Here is a 25,315-nt window from a genome sequence, read left to right as displayed (position 1 = left end):
GGCAAGTTCAAAGCATAACGTAACAATTTATACCTGCGATTTAGCTGTGCAGCAGCTTTGTAGTTAATAGGCTCCTTCTATGCTTATTCTGATCCCAGATATTTTGGGGATAGGAATTTGCAAGGTCTGCCTTACATGTTGACTTCTCAAGATTTTATTTCATTGCCATTCTTAATCCATCCAAGCTGGACCTGAGACATGAATGGTGTCTAATCTTACACAACCAGATTTCATGTTTTATTGGTTTGCTTTCTGAAGTTTACCTTTATTCTTAACAGACTCAGTACATAACAAAAGTAACAACTGCTTTTCAAAAGCCTTCTCAATAACATGATTCAAAGTTCTTTAAGATTTGAAGCTGTGACTTGCAGTAGAAATATTATTAGTAGTATTTATGAATATGAGTATGAGTATGAGTATGAGTATGAGTATGAGTATGAGTATGAGTATGAGTATGAGTATGAATATGAGTATGAGTATTACTTAACTTCCAAAAGATTATTTGAATGAAAAGGAATAGTGTAAGTATTTCAAAAAATCATCTGAGGATAAATTCAGGGATGGGAAAAAGCTAGATTTTGTGAAGTTTCTATTTACATATGTAATCTTAAATATTTTAATGTGTAATTATATTTCCCATGTAACTTGGAAATTTAGTTATGCTTTAACTAATAATTTTTTTTTATTATTGAATCTGTGGTAAGCAAAAATAGCTACCCCTAGAGAAAAGATATTCTACACACAGAGCCCAGTTTTGATCCATTTTCACTTCATCTGGCAGATGCATAACATACTCAGTTCCTGCACGCCAGTTTATCCCTTTCTTTTTCAAGGAATACATTTTTCATTCCTAGTCTGCACTTTGTAAAATATATTTAGTCCATAATGATTCTTCTCAAGGTATTGCAAATGCTAAAATAGAAATAGACAATGAGTCCTATTCATTTGTGCTGCATCTCCAATAAGAGACTAGAGGTTTCAAATTTTCCATGGTAACTAGAATGGCTGAATTTTTCTCTTGACAATAACATGATGAATTCCAGTTTCAGTCATTTAGGAATAAATCTATTACTTTAAGCAAAGTTACTCCAAAGATGTCCATTCTACAACTTCTTACACCAAGTGAGAAGACCAGTGTTCTACTTGAGGGGATGTAGCAGCCTTCAGAAAGAAAATTAATCTTTTGGCTTGGGTGAAAGGTAAAAATTCCCATTTCCAAGAAACACATGGCAGACACTTTCCAGTGTCTATGGCATTAGTAGGGAAGGATCCAGAGAAAAGAGATGGTTTTTGGGGGTGAAGCCATATAGCCATATATCAATATATATATTTGGGCACAATTTGCATTGTTTATAGAAATGTTTTCTGTAGTTTTGATCGAAACTAAAAAATGCTTTAAGTTAGTTGTACAATTAAATTCGTATGAAGTATTTTAAATTTTGTCATACAGCTCATTATTTGCTGGATTGGACTGTTGTGGGAATGAAGGGTAATTATTCATTGCAAACATATTTAGGTCCTTCCTGCCATCTAAAAGCTGTGTCTGCTTATGCAGGGTAGTGATTATTTTTTTTTTTTTTTAAATCATACTTTTGGTACAAACTGTAAATCAGAGAAGACAAATTAAGCTACACTGCAGTGTCAAGTGCAATCACAGATCAATTGACATGTGATGTTATCCAAAACCTCTCTGGATGGAGTTACCTCTTCATAAGTTAGTGCTAAAAGGTGAAATAAGTGAGACTGAAAAAATGGCTCTTTTGAAGGGAGAGAAATGTGAATACAACTTATCTGCTACAGAATAGCATTCTATTATTTTTGGCACGGTAAGCCTAATTAAATAGTTGCATTTTAAAATCTTTATGAGAATCTTAATTATTAATGACATTAACAGGCTGGAAAAAATGTAGGTTAGGTGTGGGGAGAGTTTGGCTCTGCAAAGACATTACTTAAAAGCAATTTTTTTTTGCATGACTGAGCACATGTGCACACAGACTAGATAGTCACACTTTACAATGAGGTTACAGTCATAAATTATTTATAAAATGTTAGTAAACACTGTAGGCTATTACAGAATCCACAGAGTCCATAGTTTTGTTATAGCTATGTGTAACACTATCAAGTAATGTGCAACCACATATAATTTATGAAAGTAATATCCGTAGTATTGTTTATGATGTGCATTAATAATTTATTAATCCTTTATGAACCATTTATAAATGCAATCCTAATGGAAGGCATGGCTGACTAGTTACTCCATCACCCAAGCTGTATGGGAGTCAAAGGTTATACACCTCTGCCCCTCCTTTTTACCTTGCCCAGTAGTCTTTAGACAAGGCAACACTCACTCTTTCCTTACAGAATCCTAGGAAATTAGAAATCAGAGAGAGGCATTGTAAAGAGATTTGCCTGAAAGCAAATGCACAGGATTCTTCAATCTTCTCCAATATTTTAGCAGAGCTACCATAGGTCTCCTTCGCTGGGTCCATGAGAAAAAACTCCTTGCAGATGATGTGTGTATATTAAATTGTACAAAGTTTTGATTCTAGGGGATTTTTGTATAGTTTGGTACGTCAGACCAACAAAACATGGGCCATCAATCCTTATGGTATCCACTGGAAAATGGGCAATCAGTAGAAATGAGTGCTGTAGTCTAGGCTGCCATGATCTCTAGGAACAGATCCCGGCTTGCAGGATTATTTTTCTGCTCCAAAGCATTTCTGCCTGACAAGGTACAGCCACTTCTGCTTGCAGCAGGCAAGCTCCACTAACTTTCATGTGCCAGCACAGTTTTATTGCAGCTCTTTGCTTCCTTATGCATGCTGTGAAATCCCTTGCTGAGGCATTGGATACCAGATTACCATCCCCACGCATTAATCCTTCTCTTGCTCTCCTGCAGGAAACAGATCTCATTCTGACCTTTAACATCTCAATGCACCGTTCCTGGTGGATGGAGAATGGGCCAGGCTGCACCGTGACCTCAGTAACCCCAGCACCAGACTGGGCACCGGAGGATCATCGTTACATCACTGTCTCGGGGTGTTTCCTTGAATACCAGTACATAGAAGTGGCTCACAGCTCTCTTCAGATCTTCCTTGCAGTAAGTGTTTACAAATAACTTCAATTCCACCGCCTTTTCAGGATTTCTTCTTGTCTTTACTGGAATAGTGGATGGTTGTGGCATTCACTCACAAACCTTGGCTTTAGGTCTTTGTTTACATATGAAACTCAGTTGTCATTCAGCCAGTTCAAGATAGCTGCATGCAAAAATTTCCAACATCATATTTATTACTGCACTAAGAACTACTGACATGGCACACTCTGTTTTCCTGATACTATAATATATTAATATATAAGTTTTGACATAATAGCAAGTTAAAGCTATTGTTGTGAAAGCCAAATTAAATATGAAATTGAATACAAAAGACAAACCAACAGTAAAAATAGATTCCCTGATCAGTTCACAGGACTCAAACTCATCAATTTGTTTTCAACTGTATTAACTGACATTAGACTACAATGGGAGGGGTTTTCCCTCCTCTCCCCTCCCCTCCTGAAAAAGTTACACTTATGTGAAAATCAAAACCCAAGATCTTAAATCTTTTATAGGAGTATAAGAATCCATTGTTGCACTGCAGAAAATTTATAAGGGATGAAAACTGTTTGCTTGGGGGAAATAATGGAGCTCACAGTTATCCAAAAAGTGGGTGACTTTTCCATTTATCCCCCAGCATTTTTTATCACTCAGACTTGACTCATGGAATTATAGCTTCATAGAATAATTTTGGCTGGAAAAGACCCCTAAGATCATCAAGCCCAACCCTTAACACAGGACTGCCAACACTAAAGCCTGCACTTAAGCGTTTCATCTACACATATTTTAATACCTCCAGGGAAGACAACTACACCATTGCCCTGGGCAGCCTGTTCAAGTGCTCAACAAACCTTTGGTGAATAATTTTTTCTTAATATTCAACATAAAGTTTCCCTGGTACAAGCTTGATTTCCTTTCATCCAGACCAGGATGCCAATGGCCTTCTTAGCCACGTGGGCACACGCTGGCTCCTGTTGAGTCAGTGTTGACCAGCACCCCCAGGTCCTTTTCCAACAGACAGCTTTCCAGACACACTGCCCCCAGCCTGTGGCAGTGCCTACAGTTGTTGTGACCCAAGTGCAGGACCTGGCACTTGGCCTTGCTGAACTTCATATAATTGGCTTTGGCCCATTGATTCAGCCTGCCCTCTCCTCTGCAGAGCTCTCCTACCCTCAAGCCTTCAAAAACAGATAACCAGACTATTTTTTCTGCCTTTATTTTTTAATTTAATGAACAGTGAACAAGAAACTCGAGGTATATATAGTTCAAGCCCAGTTCTGTTCCTGATTCAACAAGGTTTTTTGTGTGTCTGTGTTTAAATAGAGCTGTGGTTTTGGATAATCTCATTCTTTTCAAGTTGGAGTAATGGTTCAAAATAACCAGCCATTAGTAATCTGCTAGCTGTAGCTAACTACATCTGTGTTATATTCCCATTCATGTTACTCCAAATGTGGTTATCACAGGTAAAGGGCTGCACAGCATATGTATGGGTCAATTTTACAAACCATGTGCTCGACTACTGTTGACATCACTTTCACATTTCCCATTGTGGCTATTTTTTCCTATTAGAAATGCTAGTGTAAATTCACTCCCATATTAAATGTGATTAAATGGGAAACAGAGGAATTAACTGGTAAAGCTCAGTGACATATAACACAAAGTAAGAGGAGAAGATACTGTTTGTGTCAGGAAAATGAATCCACAAATACCAGAGGTTTATATCCAAATAGGAGACAGTCCTGTTACTTTATTTGAATAAAGGGACAGGTCATAGGCATTTCCCATGGGGTCCCTCAAATTGCTAGAGGACTCAACCTCCTTTTTATCTTAATTTCCCTGCCATATTTCCCTCTATCTTTCCCTATTGGCTGAAGTACTTGAGAGGTACAGACTTTCCAAATCACCTAAGACCCCCTTCTAATATATACCTTTTCCCTTTTCTTTTCTTTGTGTCAGTCTGTGGAATTCCTACGGAATTGCATTGTCAGTGGAGTTGGACTAAATAATTTCCAGAGGTCCCTTCCTACTCTAACAATTCTGTGAATCTGTGATTCGGTATTTCTGTGGAATAACTCCCTTATTTCCTGCCCTCCCCAATTCTTGATCAATATCATAGTTGAATCTAAGGTGAGATCTTAGCTTCATCACACTTTGACAGCAACAGCTATTTAAAGGTTTGCTGATAAATGCAGAAAAAATTGCATAATTTTGGCCACAACTAATTGAATATTCTTGTTGGAAAGAGCTAACCCTTAATGTAGCCTGTGCTCACATCCTCTCCAGTAGGCACTTCTCTCCCAGGGAAGTCTCATTTACAGAGCTCCCAAGTCTTGAGCATCTGATCCATCCAATATGCTCTGCAAGGACCACAACTCTGCCTGTCCTTATGTCTACAAATTACCAAAATGAACTGGTCTAGTGATGGCATGACTCATATACTCATATGCTTCAGGCAATAAAGTGTCCTTGTGTGTTTAAAGGCTATTGATTCTTGTTGCCTGCATTAGAGAAGCTATTTCATTTTCAGGCCTACTGGGTTATCAAGGATAGATATACTTAAATGACTGATCTCTGGAGAGAATTATTCCAGGTAAAGAATGAGGTCAGTGGTACTAATGGGGATTTGATTTGCAGCTATTTGAGCTGCATTCTGTATGGTGTCTGCAGAGTGGAGTCTGACTGAAACTTCCTAGCTGTAAACAATAGGAGGTATAGCTGCCACTTCTCCATGGGGAGGGCAGTGCTTGGGAGGGACACAGGGCAGGTCATACACCACTGGTAATCTTGGCATGTCGTGTCAGGGCTTAAGGTGGTCATTGGCTCTGCATGTAAATAGCATTTGCATCCCAGCCTTTTGTCACACAGCTGAAAGTTTCTCATAAGCTGGCAGTTTCTCAGCACTCACACATATCAGTGTCTAATTCTACCTTCAGAGCCTATGTACAATTTTCTTCATTTCCACAGTTCGTTGAACTCTTGTCTTTTAAGAGAAGGTGAAAGGCTTTTCAGTTCAGGCCCTGAGCTGCAGTTCAGGTCAGAGGGTTCTGCTTCCAGATCTATCACAATATTCTTCTGAAACCATTTAATCTCTCTGTGCCTCTTTCCAAGTGCACAAGAGATACAGAGAAGCATGCCTAAATTTTTCATGTTCATTTCATAAGACTCTGTACCATTTGCCTAGATAGAGATCTCTTGAATCTTTCAAAAAGCCCCTAAATATGCGAGACACCCAGTACAGGAAGGTCTTTGTGTGGTACAAGGAAATTATAATGTTAATTGCATTTCATACAGAAATTGAGCTCAGATTCTCTGCATCCTCCTTTTGTCTTTGTTTTACTCTTTGATATGCATGACCTGCCCTCATTCCCACAAGTCTGTTCTTGCAAAAGTCAACAAATTAAAACCCATTTGTAGATCAAAACTCTGAAAAGATGCAAATTAGAGATCAGCCTTGGAGATAAGTGTAACAGAATTACAAATCTATTTGCCAACACAGGATTAAAAGTATTTAGTATGCTTATCTTTTACTTCTCACACACTCAAAAATCTATTGATTTTAGTGGAGATAAGTGCCTGAGTTATGGGAATATGACTAATGTGAAGGCATCACCTTAGCCAGTTTGGGTTTTAGTTATATAGCCCTCGAAAAGATGAACTGTGTAATATTATTCCAGTAAAACAAGTGGAAGAAAGGCATTTCTTATGTATTGCATCTGCATTATTGATGGTAATTTACATACCAAATAAATAAAACCATAAGTAAACTCTTACATAAAAGTATTGACCATTTTCAAAGTGATCCTGTCCACTGACTTTTATGTGCTATATATTAGTCTGAATTTCTTTTGTTCCTTCCTGTATTTGTGCTTGAGTATATGCTTCATGCAATCATTAAAATTATTATTTCATGCTTCAAACTCTGTAATTTGTAATTACCCATCCATAGTATTTACAGTAAATGTATATTGTTTGGATTTCTGCAAAGTCTGCATCAAGCACAATACCTTTCAAGCCCTGATGCTGTCAGATTGATTTAAAACATCGTGAAGCATAACTGTGCTATTAAGATGCAATAGTACAGCTATGAAGTTAGGATGCCAGCATCAAAATCTCTGCTCTGTTGCAGGCTTCCCATAAGACCTCTGGCCTGGGTGCTTAATTCATGCCAATTATTGTCTGTACTATACAAACAGTGGTTCTTAAATATTTCAGAAAGATGCTGCCAGGACAATTCCATTAAACATTGCAGGTAATCCAATATTATGGAAAGGTGGTCTGTGTATGTATTTAAGCACTTGGAACAGTAGAATAGCATTAATGTTCCCTGCTTCTCTTAAGGATTAATAATTAGAATAGGATAGTCTTAAAATCTTTAATATTTGCATAGCACAGGTGGCAATAAATACTTTCATGCCTGGGTGGAGAGATAGGACTACTCAATAAAAGTGTGCTTTTCCGAGAATATATTTACTGAACTATCTACCTGTGTTTTAGACCTCCATGCTCAAATACGTTACTCAGAGTCTAACACTTAAAGGCCCTCAACATTGCTGAGGAGATATGATTGGAAAAAAAGCAGTGGTTCCCATCCAAAAGAACTAAACTTTGAAGTATAAAACAAGCCCCCCCCATATGGAAAGGAAAGGAGGAAAAGACAGGGAGACAGAGAGAGAATATTAGTTTGAAGTTTCATTGGATCTCCTGTTTGACCATTGTCAGTTTTCCTGTAGACATGATAAAAATGTCCTCTGTTTCAGAATGAATAAACTTCTGATAAATTTTATCTGCTGGAAAATTATCCTAAGAAGCAGACAAAGACAGAAGTGTGTGAAAGTTTAAAATTTAGGAATTCACTGACAAGAAGCTGGTGTCTCATTAGCAGTGCACTCTCATAGTGGCAGGAGGGGACAAGCCAGGTGGGACAGGCCACAGAGAGACTTGCAATAGATTGAAGTAGGTGAATTTCACTGGAAAAAACTAAGGAGAAGAAATGGAGGTTTTAAAGCAAGAGGTGGAAAATAATCTCAGCAGTGGGCAATTTCAGGAGCAAGGAGAAGACATGGCACAGGAGGAGAGGCAGGATGCTTCTCAGAAACTGAGACTCACAGAGTGAGACATCAAGAGGGTATAAGCAGGACACCAAAGGTTAAAGAGAGAGCTTGTAAAGGTCTGGCATTTAGATCAGAAAGAGAACAAAAGCCTTCTGCTAGGGAAGATCTCTTTTTTTTTTTTTTTCTTGTGGTTTTACTTTTATTTTTATTTGAGAAGATATTGGTAACAGCTGAGCAGAGAAAAAAGCCAGAAGTTCCTCCAGATACACCAGCAAATTATAGAACAAGACTGAAAGACTCAAGGCAGCATTTATATCAGCAGGACAGACTGCATGATACAAGGAAAGGCAAAACAGCAAAGGCAGGGGAGTTGTGGAAAGTAGTCACAGGAATGCATGAAAAATGAAAGCTGCCTATCAAATAATATCATTAAGAATGAGGCAAACAGTAAAAGAGTGTTTCTGTGTGTCCCAAAATATTCATGAGTAGAAACAACACATGGGTTTGCCCTGGATAATCCAAATTGAAATTCTATAATTAAACATGCAGTTCCCTTTGACAGAGCTGCAAAGGAGTATTCTGAAAACTTGTACTGTAGTAACAGCCTTCAATGTGCTCACATGGATAATATTAATCTTTTAGGAAGAGTAACTATTGATGTAGCCCTTGTGTTCTGCCAATAAACCAACATATTCCGTTCCTCTGCTCAAAATACATACAGTGTGATATGCTGGGAAAAAACAAAATGCAGCAAAGCTCTTGCAAAACATCAAATGCAGCAGTAAACCTAATGCTGTGTTCTTAATTTTCCAGCCCTTTTTACCCAATATAAAGGTCATGAATTGTGCAGGAAGTACATATTGCACATAAAAGCCTGTTCTTAGATTTGTCCTTGATGACTTTTTTCCTGCACCTCCCTTCTGTCAACAGCCTCCACCTCTTCTACATGCTAATATTCATTCATGTACTTTGCACATCAGCTGTCTCTTCCTGTGCTTTTAGAGTGGTGAGAATATTTATATGTGAGTAAGGAGACAAGAGCTCATGTAATTAAGTTGTGACTCTTTGAACCTAATGGAGAAAAATAACATTATTTAATTAAGGCAAAGTTCTTTTCTAGGGCAATACAACAGTTGAAAGAAAATTGATTCTTAATGATATAGATTGGTACTTTAGAAAGTCTTTTTTTCACTGTGGAATTGGGCAAAATCAGCACAATGTGAAGAGGGTATGAATCATTGTAAAGTGTTAATAACTCTGACTTGCCATGTTAGCAGGCAGGCATCAGGTTCAGGCACCTTTGACATTGGCTCAGAGCACAGTATATTGCTGTTTCTGTGTTTGACAATAATGCTACAACATATGTCATTAGTATTTTGAAGGATTTCTGTAAGAGATTTTTTTTATGTCTGTATGTATTATCTGTTATTGCTTCTATCAAATTTTACCTGCATTTCTTCACTACTTCTTGCAGAAAACTGAATTTTACACATCAAAGCATAAATGTTTTTCATAATGAGTAGGTTGCTTTGTCAGTAGAATTGTACTCATTCATTTCCCTAAAAACTTCCCTTCTTAATGAGCTGTGTTTGTATAAAGCTAAGCTATGTAATTGTCTGAAAACAAGTTTTCTCCAACTCAGAAGAGAGAAGTCAGCTTTAAACAGTCTTCCCTGACCAAGGCAAACAGGATTGTCTCTGAAATGTTTATTTCCCTGGTGGAGAGAAAGACAACAGCACCAGCATGAGCTGAGACTGAAAGAAGCAATTCTGCTTCTCACAGATGTTCTTGAGCTACCAAAGGCAAATAGCATATGTGATTTTTTTTTTTTGTTTGTTTGTTTGAGTGGGATTGGAATTATGAAAACAAAGATCTGAACATTGGACTCATTACTTTGTGGCTGGAGGGAATTTTCCTGAGAATTTGTTTTGATCACCTCATATGTGTTCCTTGACACAGGGGACTCTGAATTCTGGCTGACCCTGATCTGACAGAGCAATGGGATTAAGGATCCCCAGGTTCAATGTCCAGGGGCTGTGTAATCTGGGTGTTGCTGTGCTGACTGGTGATGCTTTCTTTCTGACTTGCTGCCTCCCACAGCTGGCATTTAAATTATTCCTCTGTTCTGGTACTGGCATAGGTCTGTTTTTATTTCTCTGTCATAGCATGAGAGCTGCACGTGAACATGTTCCAGCTATACACAGGTATATGAATTGGACTGGGGTCTATTTAACCTAGTCTTGGTGAGCCTCTCTTTGAAGAGATTCTGGATAAATAGCCTAGTCCATTTGATTTTTCTCTCTATACAAAGAGATTTACAAGGTAGAAAAAGCTTATTACACTTGTTTGAGATGTAAAAATAGTACTGAGAAGAACAGCAATAATAATAAGTAGCACAAGCTTTTATAATCATAAGTATTCCTCTACAATATGTAGTTAAACAAAAAGCAATACCTCTTCATACTGAAAACTCATAGTCAAGTGCCAGGTTCACCAACCTCATTCCTGAGCTGCTTCTGAAGGTACAATAAAAATGAGGGCTGCTGCTTGGAAATATTGAAAACCCCATCCACAGTACAGCTATACCTCAGTGTCTCCATGCTTGGTGTTCCTGCTGATATTACAGTACTGTCTTGTTCTGCTTGATACAAAAGTGGCATTTGCCATTTTGCTTCATATCCCAGAAGAAGCCCCTCTAGTTCTGGAAGTAAAAGGACTCAGTTCATGAGTTAAGGTGATTTTTTCCTGACTACAATATAGAGAGTCATAAAACATACAGTCAACTTCCTCACTTCATTGTAGAGACAAACACATTAAAAAAAAAAAAAAAAAAGCTACCAGAAAAAGAACTATGATTGTTTCTCAAATTTGTGGTGAACCTTCAATGGTATACTTTAGGTAGTATGCTTCATATTTCATTTTTGTGTGCTGTTAGCACAGCTTCCTGAGCAGAAAATGAACTGAGCACATAAAAGTATAGTGTTACGAAAACATAGAATGAACTGTTTTGCAGCTTTAGTCATGACTATTCTGGTCACAATACCATGGTTCTGAAAATCTGATCTGTAAAATTCAGCAAAGATAAACAATGTCAGCAACTGTAACTGAACCTGTATTGAAGGCACTGAGCAATGATAGATTCCTGAAATTCTATAATACAACTTGAGTGCTTCTGGTAGAGCTAACTACCCCACTAAAAAGAATAACTGTGTCTAAGGAATATGAAAATGTAGAAAGTATTTAGATGTCCCTATTCTTTAGTGTGTGTACAATAAAAACAATTATATGACATTATGAATTCTGCAATTTTTTTCCCCGTTTTCTAGCACAGACAGTATAACAAGGCTTTTGGCTTCCAGAAAAAAAAAAAAAAAACAAAGTAAAAATACCTTGCTTTCATGCAACTGTGTACCCTAGAACCCTTGGAATAAATTTCTGAATCAGGCCAAGGTATTGGGGTCAGAAAACTGCTCACAGTATTTTTGATAACTTAAGTTTCTCTTGCAATCTCAGGATCAGAGCTAATTGGGAATTTTCTGAAGGAACATGATTCTTTTGAAAAATGCATCAGCTCTGAAATGTTTTGTCTTAACAGTGTCATAATGGTGATTTAAAGTGCAGGCAAGTGATCTTTAACATAGCACCTGATTTTTTGGTAGATGTTTTTGGCTGGCTGCTTGGGCTCTGGAATTTCATAGTACATTTGTACTTGGACAAGGCTCATCCTAAAAAATGCAGCATGATTATTCAGAATGTTTGACTTTTGCTAAAGGCCCTGTAATGCATTCATCAGACAGTATCATGGTCCCAGACTCTGTTGGGCCATGGGTACAGAGGTAGCACAAACCAGGGAGCATCTCTGATAGCCAGTTTGGATCTGCTCATCTTGTTCTGAGGCAGAAAAAGAGCTTATTTGTGTGAACTTAAGCTGTGCTATACCATTTGGCCTCTAGGTCAGAAGGCAGTCTGTAGGTTATTGCAGTTGACATGTCTATATACACTTCTGTGTGTTCACAATGTCATGGCAATCGCACACTTAGAGTTGGTGTTCCCTGGACATTTAGCAATATTAATGATATCTAGATCTCCAGCTAGTGTTTGAGTCCTGCTGTGGACTCTGACCTTGCAGTTCAGGAAGGAAACATGAATTGGAATCCTAGTACTGGGAGAGAAAAGTTTATCATGTTTCTTAGTTTTTTAGTGCTTATGTAGCACACAAAACAATGCATGCAATAAAGATCCTCTGTTGACATGCCTTAAGGATTCTTGGCTCTCTGACTTCTGCAGTTCTAAGGAAACTAGAGTCTGAGATTGAAAATTGAGTCTTTTTGTTGTAAATTTTCTGAAATTTCCAGCTGAAGCCTAGATTTTTATTGGCAGGTAATATTCATTAGTGAAAAAGTCATTGTTCCATCTAACTGAGGAAAATTACTTTCCCTTGAAATCAGAGGTTATCTTTTCTTTGCTCGTATTCTCAGTAGCCATCAGCCAATTCTCACCACTTCTTTAACAGATGTTATCTTCAGCACCAGCTGGGCAGGTACAGAGCACATACATGCACTTCTGATATGTTTGGGGGCTTTCAAGGTGTGCCCCTGAGCAGCACCTTTCACCTAATCTGCAGCACTATTGAGACATCAGTTTTGCAGTACTCAACTGCTTGAAAGAGACTGACATAAGCGATTCATGTTTTCAAAACCATTGGAGCAGGTTTTTTCCCAGCAGGCATTCCCAGCATTCTTTCAACTCTACCTTTGAGCTTTGTCAGCCTCTATTCTGGTCTGAGCACAGTAGAGGAAATAGCTATTTCTTAATGTATAAAATTTAATAATGAAATGTTGTCTTTGCTTCATTTTCCTTCTGTATGTCCATGTTTTCTGCAGACAGATCAGTTGTGTGTGCATAATCACAACCAGAGGAAAAAAAGGCATCTACAAAGCCACAGGAGCATTTGTCTTCTGGTAACAATTGTTTCCATAGATGGGAATTCAACATCACCATGACAGAATTTATTTTTCTTTATATGTTCACAATGATCAAGTAGTGACATCTGGAATCTACCCCAGAGGTTCAAGTCAATAAAATATTAATATGTGCCATTTCCAGCGAGGAGGTTGTAACAAGAACACCGCAGAGAAATCTCTGACATTTGTGCACGATTGTTTTGCACCTAATTATTTAACTGTTTCCTTTTCCACATACTCTTTTCCTAAAGATTAGGAAAAATAGATCTGGAACTAGGATGTGATTCCCTACCTTCCATTTAGGTGAACTGTTCAGATGGCCCTATTTCCTGGGAATGCTCTGGGAAGCAGCTGCTGACAAGGGGCTGGATCCTCAGCACATCCTCCCCACTCCCTCGGAAGAGCAGCTCTGGGAGGAGCTGGACTGACTGCACACATCTGATTCATGATTGAAACCAGGCACAGAAATTGAGGCAATGCTGGGCAGCCTCACCTGAAGAGCTCACCATTTTCCCAAGAGATTATCAAGGCTTTCCTTAGTAATTCAATTCAATTAAATTCAATTCAATTCAGTCACAATGAGCAGAGAGAGCTGGAGGAAGAGAAGGACTGTCAAGCCTTGCTTTAGACAACTCCATTATTCCCATTCCTCTCATTCAGTGAATAAGTATTAACAGTCACTTATGCATAAGAAAAAATAATGAGGTTTAATGAATCTCCAAAGATCAGCTACTTCATAAAAGCAAATGCCACCCTTTTATCAGTAAAAGTCCTCCAAGTCCAACATCAGCAGCAGAGGGAATTTCTATTTTAAAACAAATTGCACCCAGTTTCAGTAAATTATCACAGAATGATTACTCAACTTTTATCCAGTCAATGTTATGCCTCCCCAGTGAACCAGTTTATTGTCAGTATGTCTGTTTCAAAACATGTCTTCCCTGGAAAGCACTCCTTCATTCAGCTTCTTCTGCTGGAAGCAGGCAACAGCTTGAAGCTAGCAGCTGCTCTCGAACAAAACAGGTAGAGAGGCAGAAAGGCTGCTGAATCCATAACAATAAGCACATCATGGCATAATTACAGTAAATCTCCAGAATGGTCTGTACACGCAAAATGGCATATGTTTTGAACAGAGGAAGTGTGCACTAACAAAACCATAGTATAACATAAGCATTTTCCACAGAAGTCCTGTTAGCTTGAAATTGATTTTTTATCTTGAAAATTATCATTGACAGAACCGAAGATAATATTTGAATAGTCAGCTAGTTAGCCTGAAGGGAATATAATTAATATCCTGAAGGGCAGGAGCATGTGATAGAAGGGTTTGGGGGAATTTTACAGTTGTAACTGCATAATCTAATACTGGTGCAGCCATTTAACCTTTCTTTGATATGCTCTTCTTTCACCACTGCATGTAATTTGCTGTTCTGTTTTCTAAATGTCTTCATTTGACTTTGAACAGGTTAATAGGATTTATTGCTTCTGCAGCCTGCCTACACAAAACAGATTGTCAATATGGGCAATCCTTTGTGGTCTGCCAGAGAATAATAGACTGCTTTCTCCATCCCTGCTTTTAGGAAGTGATTTAGTTTCCTGAAGATTTAGGTACAAAAGGGAGAAGGGGGGGCAGGTAGTTTTTCTGTGTGAGTCTATCATGAGCTGGCACTGCTAAATGGCCACTTGGCATTTGCTGTATCAGCTGGTGGTGCTTGCCTCATTTTCAGATGGCAGCCCCCTGATTCTCCCTTAGAGATGCCTGCAGAAAATTTTCTATGTCTAGGTACCAATGGTACAAAATACATAACCCAGATACATTTCAAAGGTTGTGGCAGACTTTCACAAACATTTTCAGTTACAAACTGCATGAATTGATCTCATCTTCAAAAACGTTAATCTGCTAAATCATTGTTTTGTACTCTGGCTGAACCTACATTTTAGGTTTCAGTGGCTTTGTGGTTTGTAAAGATCGCTCTAAAATCACTGTGTATCATAAGAAAAGGATTTTTCCCTGGGCTGTTAGCTCTTTTTGCCATGATTATTGCTTCCTGCTTTAACCATCAGAATATAATGATGCAGCAAATTTTACAGAAATGTGAATTACATGAAAGGAACAAATTGTCATTTTTAAAGCATCAAGTCTTTCAAAATGTCTTCTGCACATGAGTTATGAAGCTCCGACTCAGTAGAAGAGGTTAGTCAAAATAAAAATTATTATACTGATTACATCTGAGGCATAGGTAAGCAATACATGCTGCATTTCCAGTCTCTTTTTGATTCTGGAAATAATACTGCTATGAGATGTTCATGATGAAGATCCTAAAAATTACCAGAAGTAGTAGTCATTTTAATTCTATGATTTTTAAATGTGTGGATGAACCAAATCCCTCTGCAGCACATTGTATTTTCTATCCTGAAATACCCCTTTTGTGCAGCCGTTTAGCTTCCTTAAACTCTGATTTATTTTCATTGAAGCAGTCAAAAAGAACCTGAGAAAGAAAAAGGAATGAGGGTGGGGTTTTTGTTTGTTTGGTTGGTTTTTTGTTTGTTTCCTGGTTAGTTTCCTATAATTTCATGTAAACCAAATCAAACCAAACAAAAAAACAAGCAAACAAACACAATTTAAAAAAGGCCACAAAGTAAAAAGTCCAACTGGTCCAACAGGTTTGTTTCCAAAGTCATATGAAGGTATTATCCTTCTATGCACTTACTGGGAATTGCCTTGGAAAGTGAGATCCATAACTAACAAGAATTCATAAACTTCCAGAAAAACAAAATTATTCCCATCTATTTCCAGACAAGGGATTTCTAGATAAGGACAGCCACAGATGGCAGCTGACTTCAGTGGACTGAACAAGCACCATACACTCGATTTGGAGGTTTTGATCTTGGAACAGGTCGGGACTTGGAGCTGAACTTTGCACAGATGCCTTCCTCAGCTCTAGCACACTTAGGAGCAACAGGCTCCATTTGATCCATAGCTCCTTAGAGAGCTCGACTCAGCGCACAGAGCTCTGTACAAGTCTCAGGGGGAACTTTGAAGGCAGTGTGAAGAGCATTAGTGCCATTAGCTGCCTCATGGAGGGATTTGGTGGCATTTTGGAGTCAGCATATGCAGATGCATAGACCATTCAGGAGGTTTATAATTCTTCCTCTAACTTCAGGTGTTTAAACAAAACTTCCCTGAAATTAAAAAGTTACTTTTTCATTTGTCTGAAAGACTGTTTGAAGGTTTTTATCTCCCAAAGAGACTGTCAACTGGAAAAGTGCAAGGAATTTTCAACTGCTGAGGGATTACAAGTTAACTCCCGGTTAATGCACATAAACACAAAAGTGTGTTTGTCATCCCTTCTGGAAAGCTAACTGTTTTTAAAATTTCATTTTTAATATCTTAAGGTGTGTACAAGAACCTACCACTCTTTTCCAATATCTACAATTACCTTCAATACCCATTCTTCTGATGCTCTTCAAAATGGTTTCTAAGAGTCTCTTTGATTCTAGATGTAGAATTTTTATATGAATCCTAGGATCTAATAGTTTTCTATGCAAAGCATTTAGCAAATCAGAAACTCACATGGTAATATTCAGCTTTTTCAAAGGAATGTCTGAGAGATTAAGTTTCACATGAAAAAGACCCATTAGCTGGAAATGGTGAACATCTCAATTGTTTAACTATCCAACATTCCTCCCTATAGCTTGCCTAGCAAAATTTGAAAATATACCCTTGCTTCAGTTAGCATTTTCTTATTCTAAACTAAAAGTTACTACTTGTTGTTGCAGTTGGTTCTGCTTGATTGTTGATGCTGTTGTTGTAATTTGATTTTATCATGTAGAATTCTTGTCACTCAGTTTGATCACTTACATTATCAAACATCATTCAGGATGAAATAAAAAACTAAGTATATTATCATGTCAGATTATTTTTGCAGAACTGCCATCATACTCTACAAATTTATGTTTGTTTACCAAAGCTACCTTAGTGTTCCAGAGACGTGACGTGGCATCTATTGAGCGTTACTGAGCTTTACCGGAGTTGTTAGAATTCAGTACATTTGTTTGACTTTTTTTCCCCTTCATTTAACAGAAATGGCACTTGTCAAAATTGCAATCTGCTAACTTAAATTTGGGCATCATTCAGCCAGCCTCCACACACAAAGGTACTTTGGCTTTACTTCATGCAATCTGCAACCTTTGTTTGCTCTCCTTCTTGACAAATGGCCTCGCTAAAGCGACAGACACAGACAGACTGACGTGGAAGAGCATAGAGCAATTTGGAACCTGCATGCCTTGGATTTTTTAATGCCATCTCAATAATAATACACCAGCGACTAAAGCAGGTGATTGGAAGTGGAGCGGATGCATACAGACAGATGGATTAAGACAGCAGTAATTGTGCTTTCACTTGATTATGATATTAACAGGCTCCAGGTGATTTCTATTTTTCACAGCGTCACTCATCTCAACAAATCCCAGCAGGCTTGGAAGCAGAGTAGAGATGCATCCTGCTTTTCACATGAACCTGTTTCCAGTGTGAGCACTTAAGAGAGTTCTTCAGTCAAAAAGCAATTAGCTTCTGCAGTCTAGGGTGCCACTTAGAATATCCAGGCTCATGGGTTTCATCATAAAATTGACCTTTTAAATTTTTTATGCCTGAGATTCCCCACTAAAAGAGTTAGCATTGAAAAATACAACCCTAGAGAAAATACTGAAGGCACATGTAGAATTTATTAAAGGATGTCTGGCCCTGAAGTGCTGCAGATAGGAACTCCATCTGAATATAATAAAATGAAGTATGCATTGTTGTGTTCTTAATTTTTAAGTAATTGGTGTCATTATGTAGCATAATGATACCGAGTACATAAAAAGCATAGGAAAGCAATATGTGCTACATTTACAGGCTTGCATTTTTCCTGTAATAATTGCTTTTCCATACAAATAGTGTCTGCTTGCTGATACCTTTGAATAACTGTGCACAAATTATCCCAATGTTTCAGAGTTTGTTCTGCTTTTTTAGTAGCAGTGCCTGTCTTGGTACTGGTTGACAGAATTTTGACATTGACAGAATTTTGCACCATTTTCTTGTAATGGAGCCTTTCAATTGCCATTGACATTGAGGATAGGCAAAGAAATATCTCTTTTACCCAGGCAAATTGAGTAAAACTATTGCCAGCAACAGTAACATCTTCCCTCCACCTCTGGGATCCATCAAGTCAGAGAGTTTCAATAGCACAAGAGTACTCAAGATTTAAGGTACAAATAGATGTTAAGCTTTAGGAATATCTGGCAGAAGCTGACATAGTTTTAGTACTTCAGTATTTTGCTCTAAAATTTAGCAGCAAGTTCCACTCACATCTCTACTCTTTAGACAGAAAGAGGACATGACAGCACCTTTAGCCCTGCTTGGAAGTAGCATGAGGTCAGCTAAGATTCTTGAAGCTGACATCTATTCCTACTTACGAACTAGTATGCAAGACCCCTACAAAAATGATCCTCTGTTGTAGCAAGGTAAACACAGTGCAGAGAAGAGCAATTGTAGGAAATAAGAATATGCATCTATGCAACACACATACACATCTCTGTGTGTCTGTGTATGAAATGAATGAAACAGAACTCACTGCAGTCCATACAGAGGAGATCTTTAACCAATGTGCAGTAGAACATTATTATAACATGCAAAGAAATTGTCAAGATTTATGCCTCGTGTCACTCATTTGTCTGCATTCAGCTTCAGACCCACTGTCTGCTGTCTGGATAAGAAGTTGTAGAAAATCAGCAAAGACAATGTTCTATAGACATGGCATAGACATCAGAATAATTCAGGGGTCCGTCAACTTCAGAACCCAATCTCTGACACTGCCAATGAACAATGTGTCAGAATAAGCTGGAAGTTAACTCAGTTCCCTAATGAATTCATTGGGTCAATTCTGTACTCTGGTCTGAATGATGACACATAAGAAATTTTTGCTAGAGGATGGGCCATCCTTTAAGAAAGGATCAAATTTCTTCATTTTTCAGGAGAAAGGAAACAAAACAAAAATAAGAAAAACAATGGAAAGCTGCAAGAAAATCCACCCATCCTGTGCCCTTTAATCACTTGAAAGTCCTCTTCTCACCTCTGAAACTTTTCCGTGCACACTAGGCTGCTTCTCTTTTTCCTTTTAGTCACTGGGGATGCTCTAGCTCATTAAATTGTGTGTCCTCTTTCTATCATTTCCCAAGAGTTCAGTTTTGCACTTCCCTAACTTTATTTCTTTAGCCTTTCCCTTGTCTTCCTTGTCCTTTATGCAAAATGGTGCAGGTTTTCTTTCACCTTTCATCATCTTTGCTGAACCACCCTAAAACCTTATATCTTAAAGCTTTTGAAAAATTCAAATTTATGTAAAGGATTCTGACTACGACCACCTTAATCTTTTTCCTTGTCACACAACTTCCATTTGTTGTCTAACCATTCCACTCCATTTAGAAACTACTCTGTGTTCCAAAATCCGCTCTGAAACTCTCTGCTGTCTCGTTCTCATGGCAAATACTTTTTCTCAGATTTTGCTCCATGCTGTCTTTGCTTGTTATTTATGATGCTAAGCCCTTTGGGGTACATGATGTAGTTTGTTTATGTTTAGAATACTCCATGTAATATTATTGCCCTCTGTAAAGCAGTAGTGAAGGCACATTAAGACTGATAAGCCAATTTGAAGGAAAGCCTCCAATGATTAATGAACTTGTTGAATCAACTAGGACACCTGCTAATCATTTTTGAAGTACTGACAAATGTAACAGCTGTTAATTATACCAGCTGTAGCCTGCTTAGTGCTCAGGCAGTTTTACTACCATTAAAATAGCAAGACTTTTCTGAAAGTTACTTTGCCATTGTTTCCTTCCCTTCACAATACCTGCTGGAATAAGAAATATAGTGTACTGGATTTTGCTTGTTAATGAGTTAGTTAGGTTTAAGCTCCCACAAGCCACAGTGTGAGGAGAAGAAGCACAGGAAGACACAGAGGGCTGAAGCAGTCAACAGAAGAAAGCACTGTACTTAGAAAACTAATTTTCCTTTAAGTATGGTAGATTGCAGCTCTCTGAAGCAGAGTCCTTGCTTTCAAAAAACCAATTTCTGGCAGATTGCAGAGGTTATTCCCCTTTGGTTTTCCAGCATCAGACAGGAGATTAGAATGGTGGACCCTCTCTCAGGGGGCTGGCAGCTTCACAAAAACAGATGGGACCTGACAGGCTATTTCCCAGAGATGGAGTCTCTGAAGCAGGAAGCAGGTACGCCTGAAAGACTGTGGGGAAAGCTGCTTTAAAATGGGTGAATCAAGGACTCTTTTGACAGGAGGCAGCATCCGTTCACAGGCTACCAACTGTACTCTTTGTTATGTGACAGTCTTACCAGTCAGAGGTTGTGCTATGAGCTGCAAATGATTTGGTTAGGGTAATGTTGACCTGTGCAACACAAGCTGTCTCTCCATGATTTTGATAAGAACCATTTGTTCTGCCTTGTCAGTGGGTGCACCTCCCTCAGTCTCCAGCCCCACCTCACTGATCGCATCGTAACCTCCTCATTCTGAGCTGCCAGTTAAGCTTCACCCACAAAGGACTTGAAACATCCCGCTTTTTCTTATTTCCTACAAATCCTTTAAATGAAAAAGAAATTATTTTCTGAAAATACTTTAAATTTAAACAGTTGGAGATTGACTTGTGAGAACCTTTGAAATTCAAATCTCTCGTCCTAAAAATGTAATTGAGTGTTAGCAGAAGATGCACATTGCATCTGTCAGAGAAAGGCTGTCCCTGAGGAGCTAGTTCTGTGCATTGCAGGCATGCAAGCAGGTACCTCTCTTCACCAGCTGCTGGAAAGTGTGCCAGCTTTTTAGCAACTGATAAGAGTAATCTTATCAGTTAAAAATAAAAAAAAAATTAAAAAATTAAAAAACCCAAGAAGGTTGGATGAAAAGAATCAATATGCAGGTCCTGATCTAGGTTGCTGAACAATGATGTTAAGTTACTGGAGAAAGATAGAAAGAAGGATACACCAGAGGGTCTCTCAGTTTTTATATACTCCTACTTAAAACAGAAATGTACTGAAAATGCAGATATAGATGGGTTTGGGTGATGGCTCACCTGCAAGACAATGTGTTTGGGCTCTTTCTTATTGCAGGAAGGGACCTGCAGAGATTGAGGTCTTGTCTACAAGGGAGGTGTGAAAATCCACATTGGAACAAGTGGTCATTTCAAACCAATGTCTTGGAGTAGGCTCTTTCCATCCTTGAAAAAAGGGAGATGGAATTAAAACTTCACCAACTGAGGTAGATCTAAACATGACCTGATCCCAAGAAGTGAAAGTTATAGCAGAGGCCATGAGGTGATTCTGCAGCTTTAAGTGTCCTCCTGTCTTCATGTTCCTGGGTGGTGGGAGGGTCTGATGTGAGCCCCATGGAAACACTGCAGATGCCATAGATGCCTCTGAGAACTGGTCTATGGGTGCAGCACTTAGAATTCTGTGACCCATCCTCTCTTCAGGATTCTTAAAAAGCAACTTTATCCTTGAGCTATTCCTGACACAACCAAAAGCTGTAATTAGGGTCAGACAGCTTTATATCTTATCAGACAACATTATATCTTGTACAGATCCTCACTATGTTTTTAAGCAGCTTTCTGTCTTCCAGGAAAGGCACTTCATCCTAATACAGTTAATAGAGTTATTTCTTGTTGCAATATTAGTAGCAGATTTTTAATATTTCCTGTCATCATTAACAAGTATTTAACTGGATTTCAGATATGTAGGAAATTAAACTCAATGTAATGTAAACATTATGTCAAGTTGGATTTTTGATGCAAATCAATGTATTTATAGCTGTGCACCCATTCACGTAAGGGTATGCATTTGTTCATTGAGTTTTAATTAATAGAATCCTTGCCAATTCCTCTTTAGACCTTTATTATCCCTTTCTTTTAATGCACTCCATTCATCACCTTTAAAAATTAGACCAATTTAGTTGCATAATTTGAATCCATAATTGAATCTGCTAGCTAGTCTCAGACTTTACAAGTTAATCAAATGACATCGTTTTAAACACATTTTCAGTGCATGGGAAAAACTGTGTTAGTGACTAACCCCCAGCCCATTTAAAATGGGAAACTTATTCTAAGCCAGGCTCTGTGCTGATTAAACTTCTTCTCCAGACTGAATTTTTCCAATCCCTGATAAAAATTAATAACATAAGACTATGTAGAAGGATGAATAAAGTATAATTCTAGTTAAGAACGGGAAATGACAAATGAATGAAAAATCCTATCTAGGGGTGGAAAATAAATGTGTAATTGAACAGCACAGAACCATATGTCAAATGCCTTCACGGAAAGAGGCAGGAAAAGAAAATCCCAACAGTATCTCAGTGAAAACACCAGCACAACTGCTTCTCCTTACTAGAGTGCTGTGGACTCACCAGGGACATCTTACCTGGTCTAGCATTTGACAAGTCTCTGTTTATGTGTGCTGTCACCCAGACAATATTTTATATTCCCCCATTCTGTCTCCCTCTCAGGCTAAAAAAGCTGTGCATAAGCTACCAGAAAGGAACACAAGTAAATTAGGCAGGACTGACAGCTATCAGAACTAGTGACTTAATCAGAAAGTTGCTTTGTTTTAAGCTCTGATGTGTTTGAATTCCATTAGACTTGCATGGATTTGTGCCAGAAATTATTTTAAAAGTATGGCGAGCAAATAATGTTTCATCTATGTAGGTGAAACCTTTGCAAGGATGGGGGGGTGTGAAGTGGGAGAAAAAAATATGTGGATTTTCATGGAATAAGGATATGAAAATTCATGGAATGCCATTATGAATGTCCATGGTATTAATTTATTTTCCTGCCCCCTGCTGTATAACTTTACCAGCAAAAACATAGATGTTTATGGTACTGTATTAAAATAAATCTGAAATCCAGTAGTGGAAATTACTTAAGCTACAGCAGCAGAAACTAGTCTTGCCAATATATTCTACATCTCTTTTAGAAACCTTTGCTTGTGTGGCTGTATTGATTCTCAGTGCAGATCTATGTTTCCATTTTAATGTTATACCTCTGGTTTTTACCTTACTTCATTGACTTGCAGGCAAAAAATGTTGAGTAAATGCTTCAGTGCAAGTAAGATAATCCTTTGCCTTTCCACTCAACAAAAGAAACATTATTTTTAGAGCACAAAGTAAATAAATTTTAGCAGCACTAGAATGTCCTGCAAATTACATTTTTTGGCTTCTTTTAACTCTCTGAATTCCTTTCTTAGAAGCTTTTCTGGATGGCCAATAAAGCCATAATGACCTGGCAGCAGGGGTGTTACTTAAGACAATGTGCAGTGAGCCCTAGATGTCAGGGAAAAAGAACTGGAAGAGGAAAGGTCAAGTACTGGCAGTGAAATGAGCAAAATTTCTTTCCACTACTCTTAGCTCACTTTCTTTGTTTTATCCCTTTGCTGTTAGCATCACCCAAATCTCACAGTTCTCTTCACTTTCCTCTTGTTGCCAGTTTAACAGAAGAATACAACAGCTGCCTAACACGTGCAGTCAAATCATCACTACATCTATGTGAAAAAGCATTCAACCTTTCATCAACTTCTGAGCTGTAGGATTACCTCCCAGAGCATGAACCTCTCTCAGGTCTCCAATACACACTTGATTCCAGAGCACATCACCTGTATTGTATTGACAAGCAGTTCCTGGTCAAGGCTGTCTCCTCTGGGCTTGTGGTTGTGTTTGTGGGGTTCCTCACCTGACTCAGAATTGTCATGAACTCAGGAACTCTGATGCTGCTTCCTATATAGAAAAGGAAGTTATTACTGCATCACTGCACAGTGATGCTATACATTTCATTTCAACACTTTTTTCATTAGTAAAAGCCTAGAATAGTTCCAAATCACTGTACTGCTAATTTGATGGTTTGTGTATATTTTTATCCGAAATAGAATATACAATGAGTGTATTAGATATAATAAAGGGTCTGAGAGCATTTGGTTGTTCTAAAAAAGACCATTTTTTTCTTACAGTTTCAATTAATATTTGGCTAAAAACCAAAGAAAAATAACCAAAGATCTAAAATATACTTCTCAGATTGATTTTTTTTTCTGATAGATTTATACTTTTAAAAGTAAGTTTGACTAGACTCTAACTCCCCAAAACCTGGGCTCATTTCCAGATTTAAGCTTGAAGATTTATTGCATTTCCACCCTCTATTCTGCTTCCCAGGCACTATCTGCTTTTGGCAATTAATACAAACGTTATGGGGTTTGATTTGCTTCACTGCAGCATGTGAACTCAATTTCTCTTCATTTGTAGCTTTGAAATAGCATAAGCCTGTTTGTGACAGTCTTTCACATTGCACTGGTACTGCTTACTGAGCTGTGGGTGCAGAGCAGCAGGACCAGCTGTACAGAATGCATCCCTTTTGTTTTAGCTCAGATATGCTCACTTTGTGCCACATCAAGGCAGGAATTTAGACAAGCAAGTGTACAGCTGGGGTGGAAATGGGTTTATCAGCCGTCTTACTGATAACACACATAGCTTTACATGAGCTAAAAGGGCAGTGGAGGGAGCCCCACAGCTGCATGGGGTTCTGCACCCGATACTAAAGTTTAATTTATTTTTATTATGCAGAATTACATGTCACAAATATCAAGTTGTTCCCACATTCATTTGCCCACAGACCTTCACTAACAGAGCAGTGTATTAGTACAGGCTAATGTCTCCAAACAAACCAAACTGCATAATGAACATCTCCAACCAAACTTCCACCACTGCCCACTGCCTCTGGGAAACAGCTGGTATCTCTAACTGTGGCTGGAGCAGATATCAGCTTCAAATTTTAGCTGGTATCAGTAAACCTTGTACACCACTGAACATTTCAATGAACATTTGAACATTTCAAAGTTGTTCCCATGTCAGAATATCTGCTGAGGAAGAAAAATATTCATTGGACTCAGAAAAGAAAAATGACTGATTAAATGAATTTGAGAGTAAAGTCATCCCATGTACACAAGTATCTGTGGAACTCTTCTGCGGTCCAGAACCAGTAAAGTCATCCCATGTACACAAGTATCTGTGGAACTCTTCTGCGGTCCAGAACCAGAGTGTTCCCAGCTCTAACTGAGGCTGGAGAGCCTGGCCACCAATGTAGCTGTAGCAGCATGTGAGCACAGGGTCAGCTGGCTGTCCCACAACCAAAGGATG

General features: G+C 38.3%; 1 protein-coding gene across 2 annotated transcripts in view; it reads left to right on the top strand.

The window, feature by feature from the left end:
* NKAIN2 (sodium/potassium transporting ATPase interacting 2) overlaps window positions 1–25,315 on the top strand; it is a 525,174-nt gene that overhangs the window by 442,140 nt on the left and 57,719 nt on the right. For both annotated transcript variants that reach the window (XM_059469307.1, XM_059469306.1), the window contains exon 4: window positions 2,900–3,100. In XM_059469307.1, coding sequence (XP_059325290.1) covers window positions 2,900–3,100 — 201 coding nt within the window. The remainder of the gene's footprint in view (window positions 1–2,899; window positions 3,101–25,315) is intronic.

The sequence above is a fragment of the Ammospiza nelsoni genome, chromosome 3, assembly GCF_027579445.1.
Source record: "Ammospiza nelsoni isolate bAmmNel1 chromosome 3, bAmmNel1.pri, whole genome shotgun sequence".
Lineage (NCBI taxonomy): Eukaryota > Metazoa > Chordata > Aves > Passeriformes > Passerellidae > Ammospiza > Ammospiza nelsoni.
Note: the sequence above shows the minus strand (reverse complement) of the source record. Positions and strands in the feature narration are given on the sequence as shown.